The sequence below is a fragment of the Loxodonta africana genome, chromosome 8 (genome assembly GCF_030014295.1).
Source record: "Loxodonta africana isolate mLoxAfr1 chromosome 8, mLoxAfr1.hap2, whole genome shotgun sequence".
In the NCBI taxonomy this organism is placed as follows: Eukaryota; Metazoa; Chordata; class Mammalia; order Proboscidea; family Elephantidae; genus Loxodonta; species Loxodonta africana.
Genome location: NC_087349.1, coordinates 68,370,498 through 68,391,957, shown reverse-complemented (window position 1 = coordinate 68,391,957; position 21,460 = coordinate 68,370,498). Strand labels below are relative to the sequence as shown.

Below are 21,460 nucleotides of genomic sequence, written 5' to 3'. Positions count from 1 at the left end.
CACAAATGTTATGTGTACACTTGGATAAGTTCTGAAAAATGCGTTCACCCATGTAACCCAAGATATATAATATTTATCAAGATATACAACATCTCCATTGTCCTAGAAAATTTCCGTCATGGTGGGCCCTGATTTGAACACAAGATTTGTCTCCAAAGTCCATAGTCTTTTTCACAACACTATATACCTTTTATTTAAAGGTCCAAAGTATAAATATATTAACAACATTAAGAATTTTATTTTTAGTCCTCAGTAATTAAGGTAGTTGAAATATGGAAAGATGAAAAGAAGATACTGGCGTACCCTCCACCAAGACCCAAGAGTTCAAGGGTTAATCCAGGAAGAGTGGATATGGCCAGGAAAACCATCTCATGTGTTCATCATTTGTTTTTCAATTAAAGTAATAGGTCCTTGGGGCAAGACCATTTCTTATGCTTGTGAGCCAGGCACTAAATTAAGTACTATACACATAGTGGTTGCTATGGGGCAGTAGGGGAGCAGGAGAAAAAACAAAAGCTGTTATCAGACAGACATGGGTTCAAATGTTTTCATACTTACTAGCTATGTAGTAACAAATTATTTCTCTAGGCCTCAGTACATCATCTGTAAAATGAAGTCTATATTTTGCCTTACTTTCAACTCTAACCCACTTAAAGAGATGACTTAAACCCAGAACCAGACAGGAGGCTCCTACACTAGACCTCAAGCTTTAGAGGCAGCTCTCTGGTCTTCTTCTAGCCACACCTTTTCTTGACCTTTGGAGTCAAAAAGACATACAAACCATGAGCCCATGCACCTGCCACAGACTATGCTCTGGGTAATCTACCCATTACTATCCCATCGATTTCAACTGATAGCAACCCTAGACTCAAGAAGTCCCTACCCAAATTGCAGCAAGCCTGGTTTGCAAGGACCTGTCCTTAGGTCCTTGTTCCTGAGGAGTTGTAAACAGAGCTTGAATGTGAAGATGCAGGTGCTCACACATATGTGTAGAGCCGCCATTCAAAGTATCTGATGGAGTATGAGAAGCAAGAGAAGGGGAGTAAGAGTGAAAAGATGGGGTAGGCTTTGCCAATGTGGACACATTCTGGCATGTAACTCTGATGAACACAAGAATTTTCACCTGGACTTACAGGTCCATAGGGAGGAAAAAATATATCTTATTCAATGGTCTGTTCGTTTGACTTATATGGTACATATATGGTATGTGGGTCTTCATTTGTACTTGCCCCTGATCTTGCAAATGTTACGAGTGGGACTGTCTACATTTATTTCTAATGATACACGTGTATATACCACTTGTCACATTCACTTTCAAATATCATATTTAATCATACAACAATATTGTCAGATGTCATTAACCCCACTGCACAGATATAGAAACAGACATGCTCAAGAAACCTATCTAATACCCTTTTCTTCAATGTTCACATCACTCTGCTCTTAACTCTTAAATATCTGGGTTTCCTCCTCCGCCACATCAATACTGCACTCTACAAAACAAGGTAAAGTGTCCGTAATCCCTAAACCCAGTTCTTATTCTCCGTGACCTCTCTTCTGCATCTGGTACTATACACCATTTCCTCCTTCTTAGAACAGTTTTTCTCCCTTGGCTTCTAAGGCTGCTCTATTCCAGTTTTTCTCCTGACTTTTTGCTTTTTCTCAGATTTTTTTGTGAAGGATGAATAAGATAATGTTTGTGGATAGTGTGAGGACAGAGCATATGTTCAATAAATGTTAGGTCTTTTTTTTTTTTAAATATAAAAAGCAGTGTAAGAAGAATGCTGTTTTTTAGTACAGTGGTACAGTGTCAATTCTGTAATACACATTGCATTAAAAAAAAAACAAAAAACAAACCCATTGCCATCAAGTCAATTCCAACTCATAGCAACCCTAAAGGACAGAGTAGAACTGCTCCATAGGGTTTCCAAGGAGCAACTGGTGGATTCCAACTGCCAATCTTTTGGTTAGCAGCCCAGCTCTTAAACACTGCACCACCAGGGGTCCTATATTGAACTAGGTGATAAACATAATATATGAAATACATATATCTGTGTATACGTGTGTGTAATTCCATTTATCCTAACAACCCCATTTTAATAATTAAAACCCAGAGTGGTTAATGGATTAACCTGTTAGAAAACTGGCTCCAATCCTTTCTAGCTATATGAACCTAGATAAGTCACTTAACTTCTCTGAGCTTCTCTCTCTCCTTCTGTGTAATTTACAGTGTTCTTGTAAGAACAAAATGAAACACGGGATATAAAACGCACAGCACGTGGCACATATTCAATGTTCTACCTCCTTATTATTTCCAGATGAATAGGTTTTTTAGTTGTCTCTCCACCTTGTGTGCGTTTCCCAAAATTATGTCCTTAGTTATATGACCTTTTTTCTTTATACTCTATGCCTACATTATAGCATATTTGTGACTATAACTCCTCCAGAAAGATGCCTCTGAGTTATCTGTGTCCCTACCTCCCTCTAAAAGTCCAGAACCATATCTCTAAGTTTTGCTAGTTATTTCTGCTTCAGCAACCCACTGCTTGCCATTTCAAACTAATCCTCTTCCTCACAAAACTAAGAATGGAAAGCAAAAGGCTGGGGGCATAAAATATTTATAAATGCAGACTGAATAAGATGAATAACAAAGGAGCTACTTTCACGGTTTAAAGCTTGTCCAAGAATGTAACAAAAATTGAGAAGCAAAGTTGTCATAGACCATGTCCAAAATTCTCTCTTCTTTTTCTCTTTTTTTCTTCAGACATGAAGCTCTAATCCTTCCATCTCCCTAACCCACCTGGCCCTTTGAATTCCCTCACATTTGTATGTTCTGTTCATCTGACATCTAATTACACATGATCTCCTATTAACAATTTTTATAAATTTGTATCTTATTTTCTTACCTATACTGTAAGTTCTTTAAGGTCAACACCATCTCTCATATTTTTAGTAATCTTCTTAGTGCCAATTAATGTTGATTGTTTACTATTAAAAGATATGGTCAAGAACTCAGATAATCATAAATAAAGATGTTCTCAATTTTTTTTTTTTTTACTGACATGGGTGAAAAAGCTTTTCAAATCAAAAGCTTAGGCATCCTTCCACAAATAGAGAAGATGTGACAAACGGTAAATTTTCCTCTCTCAAAGTTTTTAATCTTGGCTTTAAACAGAAAAAAAAAAAAAAAAAGTCCTTTAACATAAATTTCCTTAGCCAAGTATTAATAGTTTATAAATTATCTTCAAGAACTGCACAAACTTTTCTTCAAAGTACACCTGTTTTGTAATATAGTTACTAGCCATTGTTCTCTAGTCGATTCCAACTCATCGTGACCCTATAGGACAGAGTAGAACTGCCCCATAGGGTTTCCAAGGAGCACCTAGTGGATTCGAACTGCCGACCTTTTGGTTAGCAGCCGTAGCACTTAACCACTATGCCACTAGGGTTTCCTTCTATTGGAAAACAATTCTAAAAATAATAAAAAAGATATCTGAAACCGTGTATTATTAACTGATGTGCTATTTATTATATTTTAAATAGTTTGAAGGCCTTTAAAAGCTAGATAACAAAAACTAATTAGTGCTTATTAAAAGAAATGGCCTTTTGGTTGAATAAATATACTGTATTTCAAATTTGTCAAAAATACTTTTCTTCTTTAAATTACATTTTATTTACTGTGATCAAAACAAAAAAACTGCACAGTAGTAACACTGATTTTGATTTGCTTATTTTACCTGAGTAGCTTTATCTTTCATGCATGAAGGGTAGTGAACATGAGGATCCCGTGGCCACTGTCCTGTGAGGTAAGGTCCTGTTATTGTATCCAAAGAAGAGGTTCGCCTTATTGTACTAGAGGTTCGAACTTGCTGGGATTTTGGTCTGTCCACTACAAAATGTAAAAAAAAAAATCATTTGGGTTAGTCATTTATGAGTAAGGTTAACGTTAAAATTATTTAAACTTCAGCTAGGAGCATGCCATCATGTTAAGTCTCTCTACAATAGGTATTTACCCTAATGGCCCTCTTGTATGATCTGATGAAATTTACAGACTTGCTCCCAAGGAAAATACATAAACCAAAAAACCAAACCCATTGTTGTTGAGTCAGTTCCAACAGATAGTGACCCTATAGCACAGAGAAGAACTGTCCCATAGGGTTTCCGAAGAGTGGCTGGTAGATTCAAACTGCCAATCTTTCGGTTAGCACCTAAGCTATTATACAGTACACCACCAGGGCTCAGGAAAATATATACACATATTAAACCTTGCATGCACTTTCAGGGTTTTCACAGACTACGAAGCCTATCAATTTTGAACTGTTCTAAAATCTACACACCATCTCCACTGCCATTACTTGAAGGTTTCATCATGCCTCATCTGGACTGCATCCATCTCAACTAAATCTTACAGTGCCACTCGCCTGCTAAAAACATTTCAGTGGTTATTCAGTGTTTTCAGCTTAAAGCCCTCATTATTTAATATGACATTAAAAGTTTTCCCAATATGGCTCCCATATATCTCATTTTTAATTTCTTGCTACCAGTTGCTTCTGAGTCGATTCTGACTAATGGACACCCCACGTGTGTCAGAGTAGAACTGTGCTCCATGGGGTTTTCAATGACTGATTTGTTGGAAGCAGATCACCAAATCTTTGCGGACTCGAACCTCCAACCTTTTGGTTAGCAGTAAAGCACATTAATCATTTGTACCACCCTCGGGACTCCTGAATCTCTTGGTAAAAAAAAATAAGTGCCACACAAACTACTTGTAGTATCCCAAATATTACATGCACTCTCTGCCTCTGTATATTCCATTATTTCCTAAGTCTAGAACTCTCTCCTCCTTTGTTTACCTGACAAACTCTTATTTATCTTCAAGAATAGGTCAGGTGTCACAATGCCTCAGTGAAACCTTTCCCAATGCCCTTCTTTCTTCCTCTCCCCTTCCTCCTCTGGCTAAAGATATACACACACTCCTCTATTTCATGGCTTGTCTCTTTCCCCCACCAGATCATAAGTTCTAAGAAGGTAGGAACGCTTTCTACAAACTGGTAAGAGTTGGTGCTCAATACATTCTTAACGAATTTATTCACAACTACACAAAGTAATGTATATAATGAAGTTTACATTTTAATTCAGCTTCCTAAATTATGGATAAAGAATTTGAAGCCCAGAGAGATTAAAGTGAATTCTCCAATGAAACAGAGCTGTTAACACATGACAGAGGCAAAGAGGGTATAAAATCTCCAGGCATGCTACATAGTTCAGTAAATCTACTACAACAATCTGTTTCTCCTCTCTGCATGGGCACCATAGATACTCTGTTGAAAACTAAAATTATCACACTAAACCTATAAAGAAACCATAGAGAATTTTTCCTATATAATATTCCAAGTTTATTTACTACTAATGTGAACTCTGTAACAGAATTCAATGGATTACAAATTCACAAGGCTCAGAGTCTTATTCAGAGTTGTATCCCTTACAACAGGCAAAATGCCTTGCACCATCACAGAGGGTCAAGAAACATTTATATTGAATGCTGTCTTTCAAACTACCTTCCTGAAACCAGAAAACACAATGGGTTGTTTATCAGGAAAACAAAATGCAATATACTCTGATGCTATTACATTACCTACATATCCTTACAACTGTGGTTTTGATTTCTTCTTTGACCCAAGAATTGTTAAAGAAGATTTGAAAATTATAAAATTTCCTCCCTATCTTTATTACTTAGTTCTAATTTTACTGCACTGTAGGCAGAGAATCTACTATGAACTATTTCTAATCTTTGGAATTACCTGAAGTTTTCTTTATGACCAGTAATATGATCAATTTTTATAAACATTTCATGAGTCATGGAGAAGATATGATTGGTTTTTAGAATATATATGAACTAAATTAAATAAAAATATAAACTATAGGAATAACAATTATCAGCTTGATCTGTGACACATTTAAAGAAGTACACTAAAATCTCTAAGCTATTATTGAGTTCTAAAAATTCTACTTCTTATAATTTTTTACTGTTTATATTTTAATTCTGTACAACTTGGTACACAGATTCATGGAATCATCATTATGGCTCATATGCCTATCATTATAATCTGTCCCATTGATTATGCTTTACCTTCATTTTAAACTTTATCAAACTGAGGATTATTTGTGCTTTCTTTCTGTCACAATTTGCCTGGTATGCCTACCCTTTCAAGTCTTTTAAATCATTTTGTTTTATGTGTATCTCTTGTACACAGTATGTAGACTAAAAAAAAAAAAAAACAAAAAACTTTGTAGTAGCCTTCCGTTAAAGAGTGAGTTTATCCCACCTATATTTATTGTTAAAGCAAATTTTATTTTACTTGTCATTCATTTTTTTCCTTACTTTATAATGCTTCCTTGCTATTTAATTTCTTTTCAATATTCTACTGTTTGTTTCTTCTTTTCCCTTCTCCCTTCCTCATCAGAGGTTATTTCGAAGATATGTAGCCTATTTTTAATTCTAGTTCAAGAGGTTGTTTCTATTAATTCTTTTAAATATTTTTTCTGATTATAAAAGCAGGACCTATTCATTTTAGCAACTTTGGAAAATTCAGAAACATGTTCCCCAAAATTTCACTTACATTGATTTGTTTAAAATTAAAAAAAAAAAAATCACTTCAGATTCCATCCATTAGAAACAAAAGAAAAAAATTATCTCTTTAAAGACAAAGCCAGTATTTATAGCAGTTGATGCCTAAAGAAAGGTCAGCTATAACCAGAAAATGAAAAGCCATTATATGTGAAAAGCTTCTGCCTTCTTGAGCATAAACTGCTTAAAACTATCTGAAAAGTGTATTTAGTCTACCCTTAGGCAAAATTTTATTTTTTTTTTTTAGGCATTAAAACTCCCTTTAACTTGGTAAATAACCAATTAAAAAACCAAAAACCAAACCCATTGCCATGGAGTCGATTCCAACTCATAGTGACCCTATAGGACACAGTAGAACTGCCCCATAGAGTTTCTATGGAGCACCTGGTAGATTCAAACTGCTGACCTTTTGTTTAGCAGCCATAGCTCTTAACCGCTATGCCACCAGGGTTTCCAAATAACCAATGGGGACCGTTTAATCTTTTATAGTAAGTATATGAATAATCAAATGAGCTCATTGGTCTGTGTAATACCATATTCTAATCTATAAAGCAACATCACGATAAACAGAGAAAATACTGAACTTTTCAAGGATTTCATTTTACTTGGATCCACAATCAATGCCCATGGAAGCAACAGTCAAGAGATCAAATTATGTATGGCACTGGGCAAATCTGCTGCAAAAGACTTTTTTAAAGTGTTCAAAAGCAAAGATGACACTTTGAGGACTAAGATGGACCTGACCCAAGCCATGGTATTTTCAATTGCCTCATATGCATGCAAAAGCTGGACAATGAATAAGGAAGACCAAAGAAGAATTCATGCCTTTGTATTACAGTGTTGGTGAAGAATACTGAATATACCATGGACTGGCAGAAGAAAGAACAAATCTATCTCGGAAGAAGTACGGCCAGAATGCTCCTTAGAAGCAAGGATGGCAAGACTTTGTCTCACATAGTTTGGACATGTTATAGGAGGGACCAGTCCCCCGAGAAGAACATCACGCTTGATAAAGTAGAGGGTCAGCTAAAAAGAGAAAAACCCTCAATGAGATAGACTGACAGTGGCTGCAACAATGGGTTCAAACATTCCAACAATTATGAGGATGATGCAAGACTGGGCAGTGTTTCGTTCTGTTGTACACGGGGTCCCTAGGAGTCGGAACCAACTTGAGGGCACCTAACAACAACAATCTATAAACCAAAAAAAATTCCAAACCTGCTGCCATCTAGTGGAGTCGTACTCATGTGGACCCTATGCCAAAAAAAGAAAAACCAAACCCACTCTGTCGGGTCGATTCCAACTCATAGCAACCCCATAGGACAGAGGAGAACTGCCCAACAGAGTTTCCAAGGAGCACCTGGCAGATTCGAACTGCCGAACTCTTGGTTAGCAGCTGTAGCACTTAAGCACTATACCACCAGGGTTTGTGGACCCTATAGGACAGAGTAAACTGCTGTATAGGATTTTCAAAGCTGTAAATCTTTATGGAAGAGGACTGCCACATCTTTCTCTTGTGGAGCCGCTGGTGGGTTCAAACAGCTGACCTTTTGGTTAGCAGCCATGCATTTAACCACTGTGCCACCAGGGCTCCCTATTCTGAGCTACAGTTATTAATTTTTCTTTTATTGTATTTTTAATCACTGGACATTTTGACTAAATACTCCTACAGGTAAAAATATGGAGTAATATGTATAATTACTTACTTATAAATCAGATATGTACTATCTTATTACTACTATGTGTATTATAAAGGATAAAGTAGAAACTTAAACATATGAAATAAAAATAATAGATAATTTTTTCCTGTACCTCACTGGTGGTGGCCTAACTTCAATTCGAGGACCACTGGGATAAGGCACCAGAAATCAGGTGCTGAATTCAACTTATAGATCTGCTAGTTAAAAAAAAAAAGTTTTGTCTAATTCTGTGACGATACACCTAATGCTTATCTGTGTAAAAAAATATATAGAGAAAGCATCCCACTTCAACAGAAAAACTATCTTAAAAAGGGGGAAATAGGACAACAGTGTCCGTATCTTGTTACAAAATTCACTCTGTCAGCCATAGATTTTTCTTTTTAAGTATATGAGGCCAACATTCTTGAAAGTCTGTATTTCGAATATACTTTAAAAGACCATTTCAAAGATACGAAGTAGTCAGTGTTTTCCACATAAATTATTTGAAGGGTATAATTCTGAATAGGGTTAAAAATTAGTAATGATAGTATTCTTCAAAGATATGGTCAGCCATATTTACTCTGTTTATCAAATATCACTAGGGCTTAGATTTATCAAAAGGCTTATTACAAACGGTGTAATTTGATTTCAACACGTTGACTTGTTTATGTTATGCAAGCTATCATGCCAGTGAGTGAGTTTCAGACAGCTTCAACATCTAAGCCTTGACTCCTCCAAATTTTTATTTAATTTGTGGTATTATCTCCCACCAATTCAGTTCTTACATTTTAGTGCATTAAGGAAAGTCAATACTGGTTTTGCATTATTTATCTATTCAGCACAATAAATCGTTCCTGTTTCATGGTTATAAAACCAAAACCCACTGCCATCAAGTCGATTCCGACTCCTAGTGACCCTGTAGGAGAGAGCAGAACTGCCCCCATAGTTTCCAAGGAGCACCTGGTGGATTCGAATTGCTAACCTTTTGGTTAGCAGCTGTAGCATTTAACCACTACGCCACCACGGTTTACAGTTGTGATTAAAGTGTATATTTAATCTTGAACTGAGTGATCCCAATACTTCTCTACCAATTATTATACAATTATGTCAATTCAAGTAGATAAAACAAGGACACCTTGTCAACTAGAAATCCATGTTAGTATTCTCAAACAGCCTTTGAATTACTGTACAATACCTTGAATAACTTAATAAAATTGCTTAAATAAAAGGAATGTTCTAATTATATATATGTAAATTATAAAAGAAAATCAAATAAATACATATCATTACTACTTAAACTGACCAGGCATCAGGAAAACAGTTTCTTCATAAGTGGAGAAACCAGATCTAGCTAAAAGTCTGTTAGTTTATAATCACTATTACTAACCAGAACATGTTACACGTCTATTATGTGAAAAGCACCGTTCCACATACCAAGGGGAATTACAAAATGGGTTTCAGACTCTTTCCCTATCCACAAGGACTTTACATTCTGGTTGGGGGAAATAGGATACACATAATTAAACTATGCTATAAAGCAGTTTATGCATGGCATATGGGTGCCAATAAAGGACAGGAAGACAACTAAGGCAAAATATAAACTAGGCAGCACATAGCATGAAGGATGCTCTACAACTACACCAAGGGAAACCTTCAAAGAGTACTAAAACTCCTGCCATGCCACTTAGCAGTCTCACTGCTAACATTTCCCTCTTAAATATTTGAGGGTAAAATATAGAATAACTACTGTATATAAATTCAGCAATAAAATATGACAATTAAAAAATCATATTATAAAATGGAACCCCTCAGCTACTAACCAAAAAGTTGGAGGTCTGAATTCCTGAATGACAGTTCTAACAATTTATTCATGAAAAATCAGCCACTGAAAATCCTATGGAGTTCTACTCTGACACACAGAGTTGCCTTGAGTCAGAATCGACTCAATGGCAACTGGTTAATATAACTGGTTCACTCACCATTAAAATACTGAGTGAATGTTTTTCCAAATTCAGTACCATCCTGATTGTTACGGCTAGGAAATGACCACTCACAGTGGTAGTCTGTAAAAAGGTCTTCCCATTACATTAATCTACAGATTGTGCTTTTCCCTCCTCTGAATAAAAAGCCACATGGCAGCAGCAGCTGGTAGGCCTGGGACTTCTCTGGGATACCTTACTGAGGACTATACAAAAATACTTCCTGCTCTGTAGCACCCAACTGGAAATTCTACTTTAAAGTGGTAATAGTAAAGTAGGTTTAAAAATAAGAAGCTATATTAGATAACTGAATAACAAACAAAGGACTGTTCTAAATGGGGGGGGGGGCGGTTAAAATCTAACTGCCACGGTTATATAATATGATGTCAAATTAATCTGTTCCCCACAACAATTTTTTATTTAATGGCATTATGTGAAAACGTGACGTCTTTAAAAAGATTATCTAGAGTACAAAGTTAAGTGGAAGGTCTATAAGTCAAAAAAAAAAAAAAAAAAGATTAGAAACTTTAAAGTGTATAGCTACAGGAAAATATGAAACAAGCCAACACCTTCCAAACTACCCTTTGTTGTCAGCCGCCACTGAGTCGGCCCCTGGCTCACGACGACCCCGTGCACAATGGAATAAGACCACTGTGATCAATAGGTCTTCACTGGCTGGTTTTTCAGAAGTAGACCACCAGGCCTTTCTTTCCCATCTGTCTTAGTCTGGAAGCTCTGCTGAAACCTGCTCAGCATCATAGCGACATGCAAGCCTCCACTGACAGGTGGTGGCTGCGCATGAGGTACACCTGCCAGAACCAAAAGCAGGTCTCCCCGTATGGAAGATGATAATTCTACCACTGAACCACCACTGTTGTTAGCTGTTGCCCAGTCAATTCCGACTCATGGTGGCCCCATGCATGCAGAGTAGAACTACTCCATAGGGATTTCAAGGCTGTAAACTTTTGGAAGCAGATCTCCAGGCCTGGTTCGAGGAGCCCCTGAGTGAGTCTGAACTGCTAACATTTCAGCTAGTAGTTGAGCACTTAACCGCCTGAGTCACCCAGGAACACCTGAACCACCATTAAACTAAAAAAAAAAAACAAAAAAAAACCCAAACCCATTGCTGTCGAGTCAATTCTGACTCATAGCAACTACATAGGACAGAGTAGACTATTCCATAGGGTGTCCGAGGCTGTAATTTTTACGGAAGCAGACAGCCACATCTTTCTTCCACAGAGCAGCTGCTGGGTTCAAACCACTGACCTTTTGGTTAGCAGCCAAGCGCTTTAACCACAGTGCCACTAGGGCTCCTTGAACCATCGTTAACAAGTGGTAAAAAGGCTGCCAGATTTTTGAGTGCTCACATTCTTTTCTTGGACTTAATACACCCCGACATTTTTCATCCTACATTTAGTCTGCAAAAACTAATAGAACTTGTTAGTTTTCTGTGCTTAGCTCTTAATGAATGATTATTAGCCACCAAATCTTTACATTTACACTGGTTACACAAGCAAAGCATATCTAAACTTAGAGAATTTAAATAACAATTTACTTAAACCTTTTGAAAAGGAGCTATTGCTCCTTCAACTATTGTGTAAAGACTGTAACTGCATGAAACTTGGCTGTCACCACCAACAATCTGCCTCTTACTTTATCCAAAATCCATTTATTGCAATTATAAAGAATCTTCCCTAATTGTCAAAAGCCATACAGTGAAGTAAAATGCTGAGAAATCACTATTTGGTATTTGGTATTAATACCAAATTTTCTCATTCTTTACTACAAACAGCTCTGTGTATACAAACACACATTTACAATGCTAACTAAAAGTATCAAAGCATACACACACATAAAGCATTCTGTCTGAATTTAAGCTCCTGAAGTATGTGCAACCTTTTTATCCCATGGCAGTCAAAACCAAAAAACAAATCTGTTTCTGTCTAGTCAATTCCGATTCACAGAGACCCCATAGGACAGGGCAGAGGACCCATAGTGTTTCCTAGGAGCGGCTGGTGGATTCTAACTGCCAGCCTTTTCAATAGCAGCCAAGCTCTTCACCACTGTGCCACCAGAGCTCCACACACACTCAAACAGCAAAAATAATCACGTTTACTAGCTAACCTGACATTCAAAATGAAGTCATCAAGGCTCATGATACATACATGTATGTGTGTGCATATATGAATGTATGTGGGTGTGCATGTGTGTATGCTCGTGTGTGAACGTATTACATAGCACTAATTAGAAGAATGTCAAAGGGAAAGCTGGTAAATGCTTTTAGCCACTACAATGTCTACATCTAGGCATGTCTAAGAAGTAAAAGAAGCAGCTTCCTAATATTTCACTTGGAAATTAGATCTTGGGAGATCCTAAAATATAAAAGCACAAGGTCCTCAGCCTTAGATGAACTAAGCAATGGATCCCAAGGGTGTGATTCTGTGATGTGGTGGTCTGAATAAGGATCACCACGGAGCTTGTTAAAAATGCAAGTTACTAGGTCCCACTCCCAGAGATTCTATTAAGTAGGTGTAGAGTAGAACCAAAAATCAACATATTTTCTAAACCAAACCAGACTGATTCAGCTGTCTCACCAGGTTTGGGAACCACTGAAGTACTACAGCAATGTTTCTCAAAGTGTGGGGGATTTATTAAAAATGCTGATATCTGGGCCCAATTTCTTATCAATAATGTGAGGTTCTCTGGGAGTGGGACCAAGAAATCTGAATTTTTAATGAGCACCTCAGGTACCCAGTACCCAGTGCTAATAAAGCTTAAGAACCAGTATCTGGAGGATTGGGACTAGACCTTTAGAATTTTAGATATTAAAAAAAAATCATTTTCTGACAATGATCTACTCCATTTAGAGGCACGAAAAATTCAACTACACATCCAAAAACATGTCCTGCTACAAAAAAATAAATTTTTTAAATCAACTACCTCTTTGAAATCTGCAACTAGCAGCTAAATTTCTGGACTTTAGTACTCATTTCCTTCAAAAGGTCACTTTCTAAACTGAGCGCTGGCCATGACAATAAGAACCTTCAAACATAAATACAGAGCACTCTAGGAAGAATGCTTAAGAGCACAGGAAAAATGAGATAACAAAGTTCAATATATCTTCTTTTGAAAAAGACCCCCCACTCAACCAGGGCGTTTTACATGCAAATGAAAGACAGCTACAATAAAAGTTACTTCCTGAAAATGCAAGGAAGTCTGAAAAAATATATTAAGTAGGTTCCCTAATGAAAGTGCCAGAACAAAATTAAATCAAAGATTGCACTAATATATAAACAAAATGTTACTTAGACTTTAATAATTGATTTAATGAAAGAATTTAAGACTTAGTGTGACAATATTACCACAGTTTACAGCTAGTTTATAAAACAAACTAACAGATGCTCAATGAGTTTTCCATAATGCCTCTAAATCGAGTAGATCATTGTCAGAAAACGATTTTTTTAAATATCTTCAATCTTCATCACCCATATCGTAATAACAAAATTACTGAGCAGAACATGGATACAAAACTTAAAAGTTGCTTTTTTCAACTTCAAAATATCCTGAACTGATACAGCTCCTAATATAGCTGATATCAAGAATACCAAACCAAAACAACCAAAACCAGTGCTGTCGAGTCGATTTCGACTCATAGCGGACCTATAGAACAGAGTAGAACTGCCCCGTAGAGTTTCCAAAGAGCGACTGGTGGATTCGAATTGCCAACCCTTTGGTTAGCAGATGTAGCACTTAACCACTATGCCACCAGGGTTTCCGATATCGAGAATAGCCATAAATAAATATGGGTGGGGAATTTTCCTGCTATGGGTACCTGAGATCGAGCATAAATTGGCTACTGCTCTATTTTAACAGAGGTCTGCTTCAGCATTCCGTAATGAGAGCTACTACCATGAAGTCTACAGTTTTAAATTTATTATCACTACGAAAAGTATGAGTAAATTTCTCATTGTCTTACATTTATAATTATTTTAAAAATAAATTTCTAAAAGAGATGTTGATAACTGGATAACTAACAATAAAAAAGTGTGGAGAGAAAACTGGTATGACTCTCTGCTCAATCCGATGTACACTAGTATCTATCATATAGTAGAATTATTATTAGACTTGGTTTTCCGAAGTCAACAGTCTGGGCACCTTCAGCAATGGCCTTTATGGGTCTTTATTCTTTGACATATAAAAAGATGAAAAGTTAGCCAAATACGTGTGCCACATAAAATAAAACTGCCACATTCGAATGAACTTCAGATTATAGACAAGACACTAGATCTGAATATGCTATCTGCAATAGAACCAAACGGCAAAAACTGAAGCCCTGTCAGTGTGATAGATTCTGAAAGAGTAATCAACTAACCCTGGAATTCTGCCATAGAAGCAATCTAGAAAGCATGCAGAAATGACCATATGGCTGCCCTGCAGAAATCTGGAAAGGAACCAATCAAGATGCTGACAAGAGAAACAAACATGCTTCTGACCAAATGAGGCCTGACATAGCCCTGTAATCTGAGGCCCATCAGAAAAACAATTTAAAAATGCAGTCAGGCAGCCATTTAGGCATAGGTTACAGCTCTCCCAATTAAGTCTGTGTCAAATGAAACACAAGTTGAGATAAGATATCTGGAGGGAGCCTTCAGCCTGTTTTCAAAGAAAACTCAAAGGAGTATCTTTTTTGTATCAAAGTTGTAAGAAAACTTCACTATGATGGCCATGAAACCTGGTGACAAGCACTGGAAGAATATACAACAAATTATAGTGGAGCTCTAAAATCTAGAACACATCTTCAAAGAAATAACATATATGGCAGATGAGACACTAAAGATTTTTTTTTAAGTTTGCTTTTTCCCGTGGCAGAATGATATTCCTTTAAGAAATTTTGACAAAATAGTTATTAGAAGCACTTTCAGTAAATTCTATTAATGAAGATTCCAAACATCTAAAATCTATTATGAATAGCTCAAACTTTAAAGAAACAGAATATTAACAAAAATGGAAAACCATATTGTAAATGAAAGGAGCAGAGGACTGAACATTTCACAAAATTTTGTTTCCAATCACTTAACTTCCAGCTAAAGCACTGTTAGAGCTTGGAAAAAAAATTTTTTTTCAAGTTTTATTGCTTTAAGTGAAAGTTTACAAATCAAGTCAGTCTCTCATACAAAAATTTACATACACCTTGCTATATGCTCCTAGTTGCTCTCCCCCGCAAAGAGACAGCACATGCCTTCCCTCCACTCTCTATTTTCATGTCCATTCGGCCACCTTCTGACCCCCTCTACCCTCTTATCTCCCCTCCAGGCAGAAGCTGCCCACATAGTCTCATGTGTCTACTTGATCTAAGCTTGGAAAATTTTTGATTAAATAAAAGACTTTCATTGGTGGCACAGTGGCTACTAAGAACTATGGCTACTAACCAAAAGGTCAGTAGTCTGAATCCACCAGCTGCTCCTTCCTTGGAAGCCCTATGAAGCAGTTCTACTCTGTCCTGCAGGTAAGCTTTAAGTCAGAATCAACTCGATGGCAACGGGTTCAGTTTGGTTGTATTATACCCCAGTTTAAAAAAAAAAAAAAATTCTGAAAACGCTACAGAATAAGCCATATTTTGACTACAGTATGCCACCAACATTATTGGTCAAACCTTCTGATATCTAAAGTAGGGAATATTCTCCCAAAGTTTGTGATGTTTAAAAAAAAGGCATTATCCCTCAAAGTTTACCTTTTATCTAACGAGGAAAAAAAAAGGGGGGGGGGCGAACAAAATAGAAAAAAAAAATCACACTTGTAATAAAGGATACTACTAAAATTTTTCAGGTGCTATTATTTGTGGCTTATGTTCATACATACAGAAATACAAACACACACACACTTCCTCTTCACTGTCCAGGTAACAGATCCAATTCAGAAATTCAGAACCTGTGTAATATTGTTTATTTTACAACCATGGCAGGTTTCTAAGTTATGTGGCATTTGCTGTCCAGGAAGCAGAGCAGTAAGTCAATATTCAAGGTAGTTCATTATTTAAAAGTTTTGTCAAAATACTCTAACAGTAAGAAAGATGGTGGCATAAAAGATTTTAAAACTCCTGAAAACAACAGAGTAATGAGGATTGCAAAACCGAAGACTGAAGGACAATATCTACCTCATAATAATGTTACAAGGTAGTCCCACAAAACATCCAAATGTAAGCAAGAAGGGGCAAAAAAAAAAAATGCCAAACCAAACCCGCTGCCGTCGAAACAATTTGGACTTATAGCAACCCAACAGGACTGAGTAGAACCACCTCATACGATTTCCAGGGATCAGCTGGTGGATTCAAACTACAGGCCTTTTAGTTAGTAGCTGAACACAAATACTGTGCCATGCAGCAGAAGGAATGCATCTAGGCTTCTGATGGTCCAGAGAATAAGAGAACACCAAAATCATTACCAGATAAATGTAAAAGGCTAATCTGAAAGCAGCTACCAAAATTAGGAGGGGGTTCTGCAGGAAACCCTTTGCAAGTGACTGCAAGAGGACCCCAAAGTAATAAAGTCTGATTATACTGAAGCAATATGCGTAGTCTCCAACCGAACAAACAAAAGCTTCTTACAACACACAGTCCAAAGCTGAGGAGAAGTTACTGGAGAACCAAATCCAAACTGGAGACAAGAACAATTGGAATGAAGAAAAGAGAAGGTTTAGATAAAGCTGGGGAAGGGAGCCAAGGAGGATGACTACAGAGGCAAAGGGGTTTTTTAAGAAAGTCATCTTACAGAAACAAAGGAAGTAGGGACATTAGAGTTCTGAAGCTAGAAAAGCTATCCTGAATGGCTCCTCACTCATAAAGGTATAGGAAAATTCATTTTGCTTAAAAATGACCAACACAACACTGTGAATGTAATTAATACCACTCAATTGTCGATTTAAAAATTGGTACAGTGGCAAATTTTATCTTACATATATTCCATCAGAATAAAAAAGTGAACAACAGAAAACAGGTTAATCACACAGTAAGTTATATTGTGCTCATGAGGAACCTTTACATATCAAGAGGCAGTTGCTCAGACAGAACAAGGGGATACTGATTGATTTAAAGTCAGGAAAGGTATGCATCAGGGTTGTATTCTTCCACCATACCTATTCAATCTGTATGCTGAGCAAATAATCCGAGAAGCTGGACTAGATGAACAAAAATTGGAGGAAGACTCATTAACAACCTGTGTTATGCAGATGACACAACCTTGTTTGCTGAAAGTGAAGAGGACTTGAAGCACTTACTAATGAAGATCAAAGACCACAGCCTTCAGTATGGACTGCACCTCAACATAAAGAAAACAAAAATCTTCACAACTGGACCAATGACCAACAACACGATAAAAGGAGAAAAAACTGAAGTTGTCAAGGATTTCATTTTTCTTAGATCCACAATCAACAGCCACGGAAGCAGCAGTCAAGAAATCAAGAGACGCACTGCACTGGGTAAATCTGCTGCCAAGGACTTCTTTAAAGTGTTGAAGAGCAAAGATGTCACCTTGAAGACTGAGATGTGCCTGACCCAAGCCATGGTATTTTCAATTGCATCATATGCATATGAAAGCTGGACGATGAATAAGGAAGGGTGAAGAAGAATTAGCGCCTTTAAATTGTAATGTTGGTGAAGAATACTGAATATACCATGGACTGCCAAAACAACGAACAAATCTGTCTTAGAAAAAGTACAACCAGAATGCTCCTTAGAAGCAAGGATGGCGAGACTGGGTCTTACATACCTTGGGGGGAAAAGACAGTCTTTTTAACAGATGGTGCCAGCAAAGCTGAATACCCATCTGCAAAAAAAATGCAACAAGACTCATACCTTGCACCATGCACAAAAACGAACTCAAAATGGATCAAAGGCCTAAATATAAAATCTAAATCGACACAGATTATGGAAGAAAAAATAGGTACAACACTAAGAGCCCTAATACATGGCATAAATGGTATACAAAACACTACTAACAATGCAGAAGAGAAACTAGGTAACTGGGAGCTCCTAAAAATCAAACACCTATACTCATCCAAAGACTTCACCAAAATAGTAACAAGATTACCTACAGACTGGGAAAAAGTTTTTAGCTATGACATTTCTGGTCAGTCCCTGATCTCTCAAATCTACATGATGCTGCGAAAACTCAACTACAAAAAGACAAATAACCCAAATAAAAAATGGGCAAAAGATATGCACAGGTACTTCACCAAAGAAGACACTCAGGTAGCTAAGAGAGATACATGAGGAAACGCTCACGATCATTAGCGATTAGAGAAATCCAAATCAAAACCACAATGAGAGTCCATCTCACTCCAACAAGGCTGGCATTTATCAAAAAAAACACAAAATAATAAATGTTGGAGAGGTTGTGGAGAGACTGGAACACTTAAACACTGCTGGTGGGAATGTAAAATAGTACAACCACTTTGGGAATCGATTCGGTGCCTCCTTAGAAAACTTGAAATAGAACTACAATATGATCCAGCAATGCCACCCCTTGGAATACGTCCTAGAAAAAAAAGAGCCTTTACGTGAACAGATATATGCACACCCATGTTCACTGCATATGATGCGTGTGAAAGATGAACAATGAATAAGGAAGACCAACGAAAAACTGACGCCTCTGAATTGTGGTGTTGGTGAAGAATATTGAATATACCATGGGCTGCCAGAAGAACGAACAAATCCGTCTTGGAGGAAGTACAACCAGAATGCTCCTTGGAAGCAAGGATGGCGAGACTGCATCTTACATACTTTGGACATGTTGTCAGGAGGGATCAGTCCCTGGAGAAGGACATCATGCTTGGCAGAGTACAGGGTCAGAGGAAAAGAGGAAGACCCTCAACGAGGTGGATTGACACAGTGGCTGCAACAATGGAAGCATAAGAACCATTGTAAGGATGGTGCAGGACTGGGCAGTGTTTTGTTCTGTTGTGCATAGGGTCGCCATGAGTCGGAACTGACTCAACGGCACCTAACAACAACAACAACAACATGTTCACTGCAGCACTGTTTACAACAGCAAAAAGGCAGAAGCAACCAAGGTGCCCAACAACGGATGAATGGATAAATAAATTATGGTATATTCACACAATGGAATATTACACATCTATGAGGAACAATGATGAATTCATGAAACATTTCATAACATGGAGAAATCTGGGAGGTATTATGCTGAGTGAAATTAGTCAGTTGCAAAAGGACAAATATTATATAAGACCACTACTATAAGAACTGGGGAAACAGTTTAAACAGAGAAAACAGAGAACATTAAAAAATGTTCTCTGATGATTGCGAACAGGGGGAGGGAGAGAAGGGAGGGAGGGAGGTTTTCACTAATTAGATAGTAAAAAAAAAAAAAAAAAAATTAGATAGTAGATAAGAACTATTTTAGGTGAAGGGAAACAGAACACACAATACAGGGGAGGTCAGCAGAACTGGACTAAATCAAAAGCAAAGAAGTCTCCTGAATAAACTGAAAGCTTCAAAGACCAACATACCAGGGGCGGGGGTTTGGAGACCATGGTTTCAGAAGACATCTAAGTCAGTTGGCATTATAAAATCTACTAAGATAACATTCTGCATTCCACTTTGGAGAGTGGCATCTGGGGTCTTAAACGCTAGCAGGCAGCCAGTTAAGATGCATCAATTGGTCTCAACCCACCTGGAACAAAGGAGAATGAAGAACACCAAAGACACAAGGTAATTATGAGCCCAAGAGACAAAAAGGGCCACATAAACCAAGATTACATCAGCCTGAGACCAGAAGAAATAGATGGTGCCTGGCTACAACCGATGACTTCCCTGACAGGGAACACAACAGAGGAACTCCTGAGGGAGCAGGAGAGCAGTGGGATGGGACCTCAAATTCTCATAAAAAGACCAGACTTAATGGTCTGAGACTAGAAGGACGCCTGTGGTCATGGTCCCCAGACCTTCTGTTAGCCCGAGACAGGAACCATTCCCAAAGCCAACTCTTCAGACAGGGATTGGACTGGACAATGGGATGGAAAATGATACTGGTGAAGAGTGAGCTTCTTTGATCCAGTAGACACGTTAAGAGTATGTTGGCATCTCCTTTCTGGAGGGGAGATGGGAGGGTGGAGGGGGTCAGAAGCTGGCCAAATGGACATGAAAAGAGAGAGTGGAGGGAAGGAGTGTGCTGTCTCATTAGGGGGAGAGCAATTTGGAGTATATAGCAAGGTGTGTATAAATTTTTGTATGAGAGACTGACTTGATTTGTAAACTTTCACTTAAAGCAAAATTAAAAACAAAAACATGTGCAGAGAGTGAAGGTGACTGTGATGAAGAATTTGTTTTGAGTAGGGGTTGGTTTGATTGTTTCAAAGTGAGGGCAAATTTACATAACATTAAAGGGCAAGTATGAGTTGTGCATACGTCAGATGTTTGTAATCTGGGGACTGTCTGTATCTCTAACTCAAGTCTTCTATCACCAAATGAAAGAAATAATTAGAAAATGATTGTGAAATCATATACTGCATTTTTTATGCAAACAATGCCCACATTCTGTGTTTGTTGGCCAGAGGCACCCTCCCCCTGGAGGCACCCTCACAAGCGATGCCATGCCAGTCCTCTTCCACATGTTGTAAAAAAAAAAAAAAAAGCATAGTGCACTTAAGAAAATACCTCATAGGAGTGTGCAGCCAGCAAACAAACACAGAAGGCATGCATTATTTGCATAAAAATATGGTAGTTTTTCTCTTAGCACATTTGAATTTAAGACTGAGTTCTCAGAATATCCGATAAATAACAAAATGTGAGTTAAGTTCCTTCAAGAACCAGATACATATTTATTTTAATTTTAATATTTTTCTAATATTTCAGTTGTATTGACTCTGAGGAAAAGTAATACTAGCCTAGAGAAGTATCAGATAATGTTTTGCTGCTATTCATAAAGTTTTCACTGGCTAATGCTTTTCAGAAGTAGACTGCTGGGTCCTTCTTCCAGAACACTTAATTGTGCTCATGAGGAACCTTTACGTAGACCAAGAGGCAGTTGTTCAGACAGAACAAGCGGATACTGATTGGTTTCAAGTCAGGAAAGGTGTGTGTCAGGGTTGTATTCTTTCACCATACCTATTCAATCTGTATGCTGAGCAAATAATACGAGAAGCTGGACTATATGAAGAAG

The 21,460-nt window shown here is 37.4% G+C and overlaps 1 protein-coding gene across 2 annotated transcripts in view; it reads right to left on the bottom strand.

Annotated features, from left to right (window-relative positions):
* GLCCI1 (glucocorticoid induced 1) overlaps positions 1 to 21,460 on the bottom strand; it is a 124,591-nt gene that overhangs the window by 75,219 nt on the left and 27,912 nt on the right. For both annotated transcript variants that reach the window (XM_064290005.1, XM_064290006.1), the window contains exon 2: positions 3,738 to 3,889. In XM_064290005.1, coding sequence (XP_064146075.1) covers positions 3,738 to 3,889 — 152 coding nt within the window. The remainder of the gene's footprint in view (positions 1 to 3,737; positions 3,890 to 21,460) is intronic.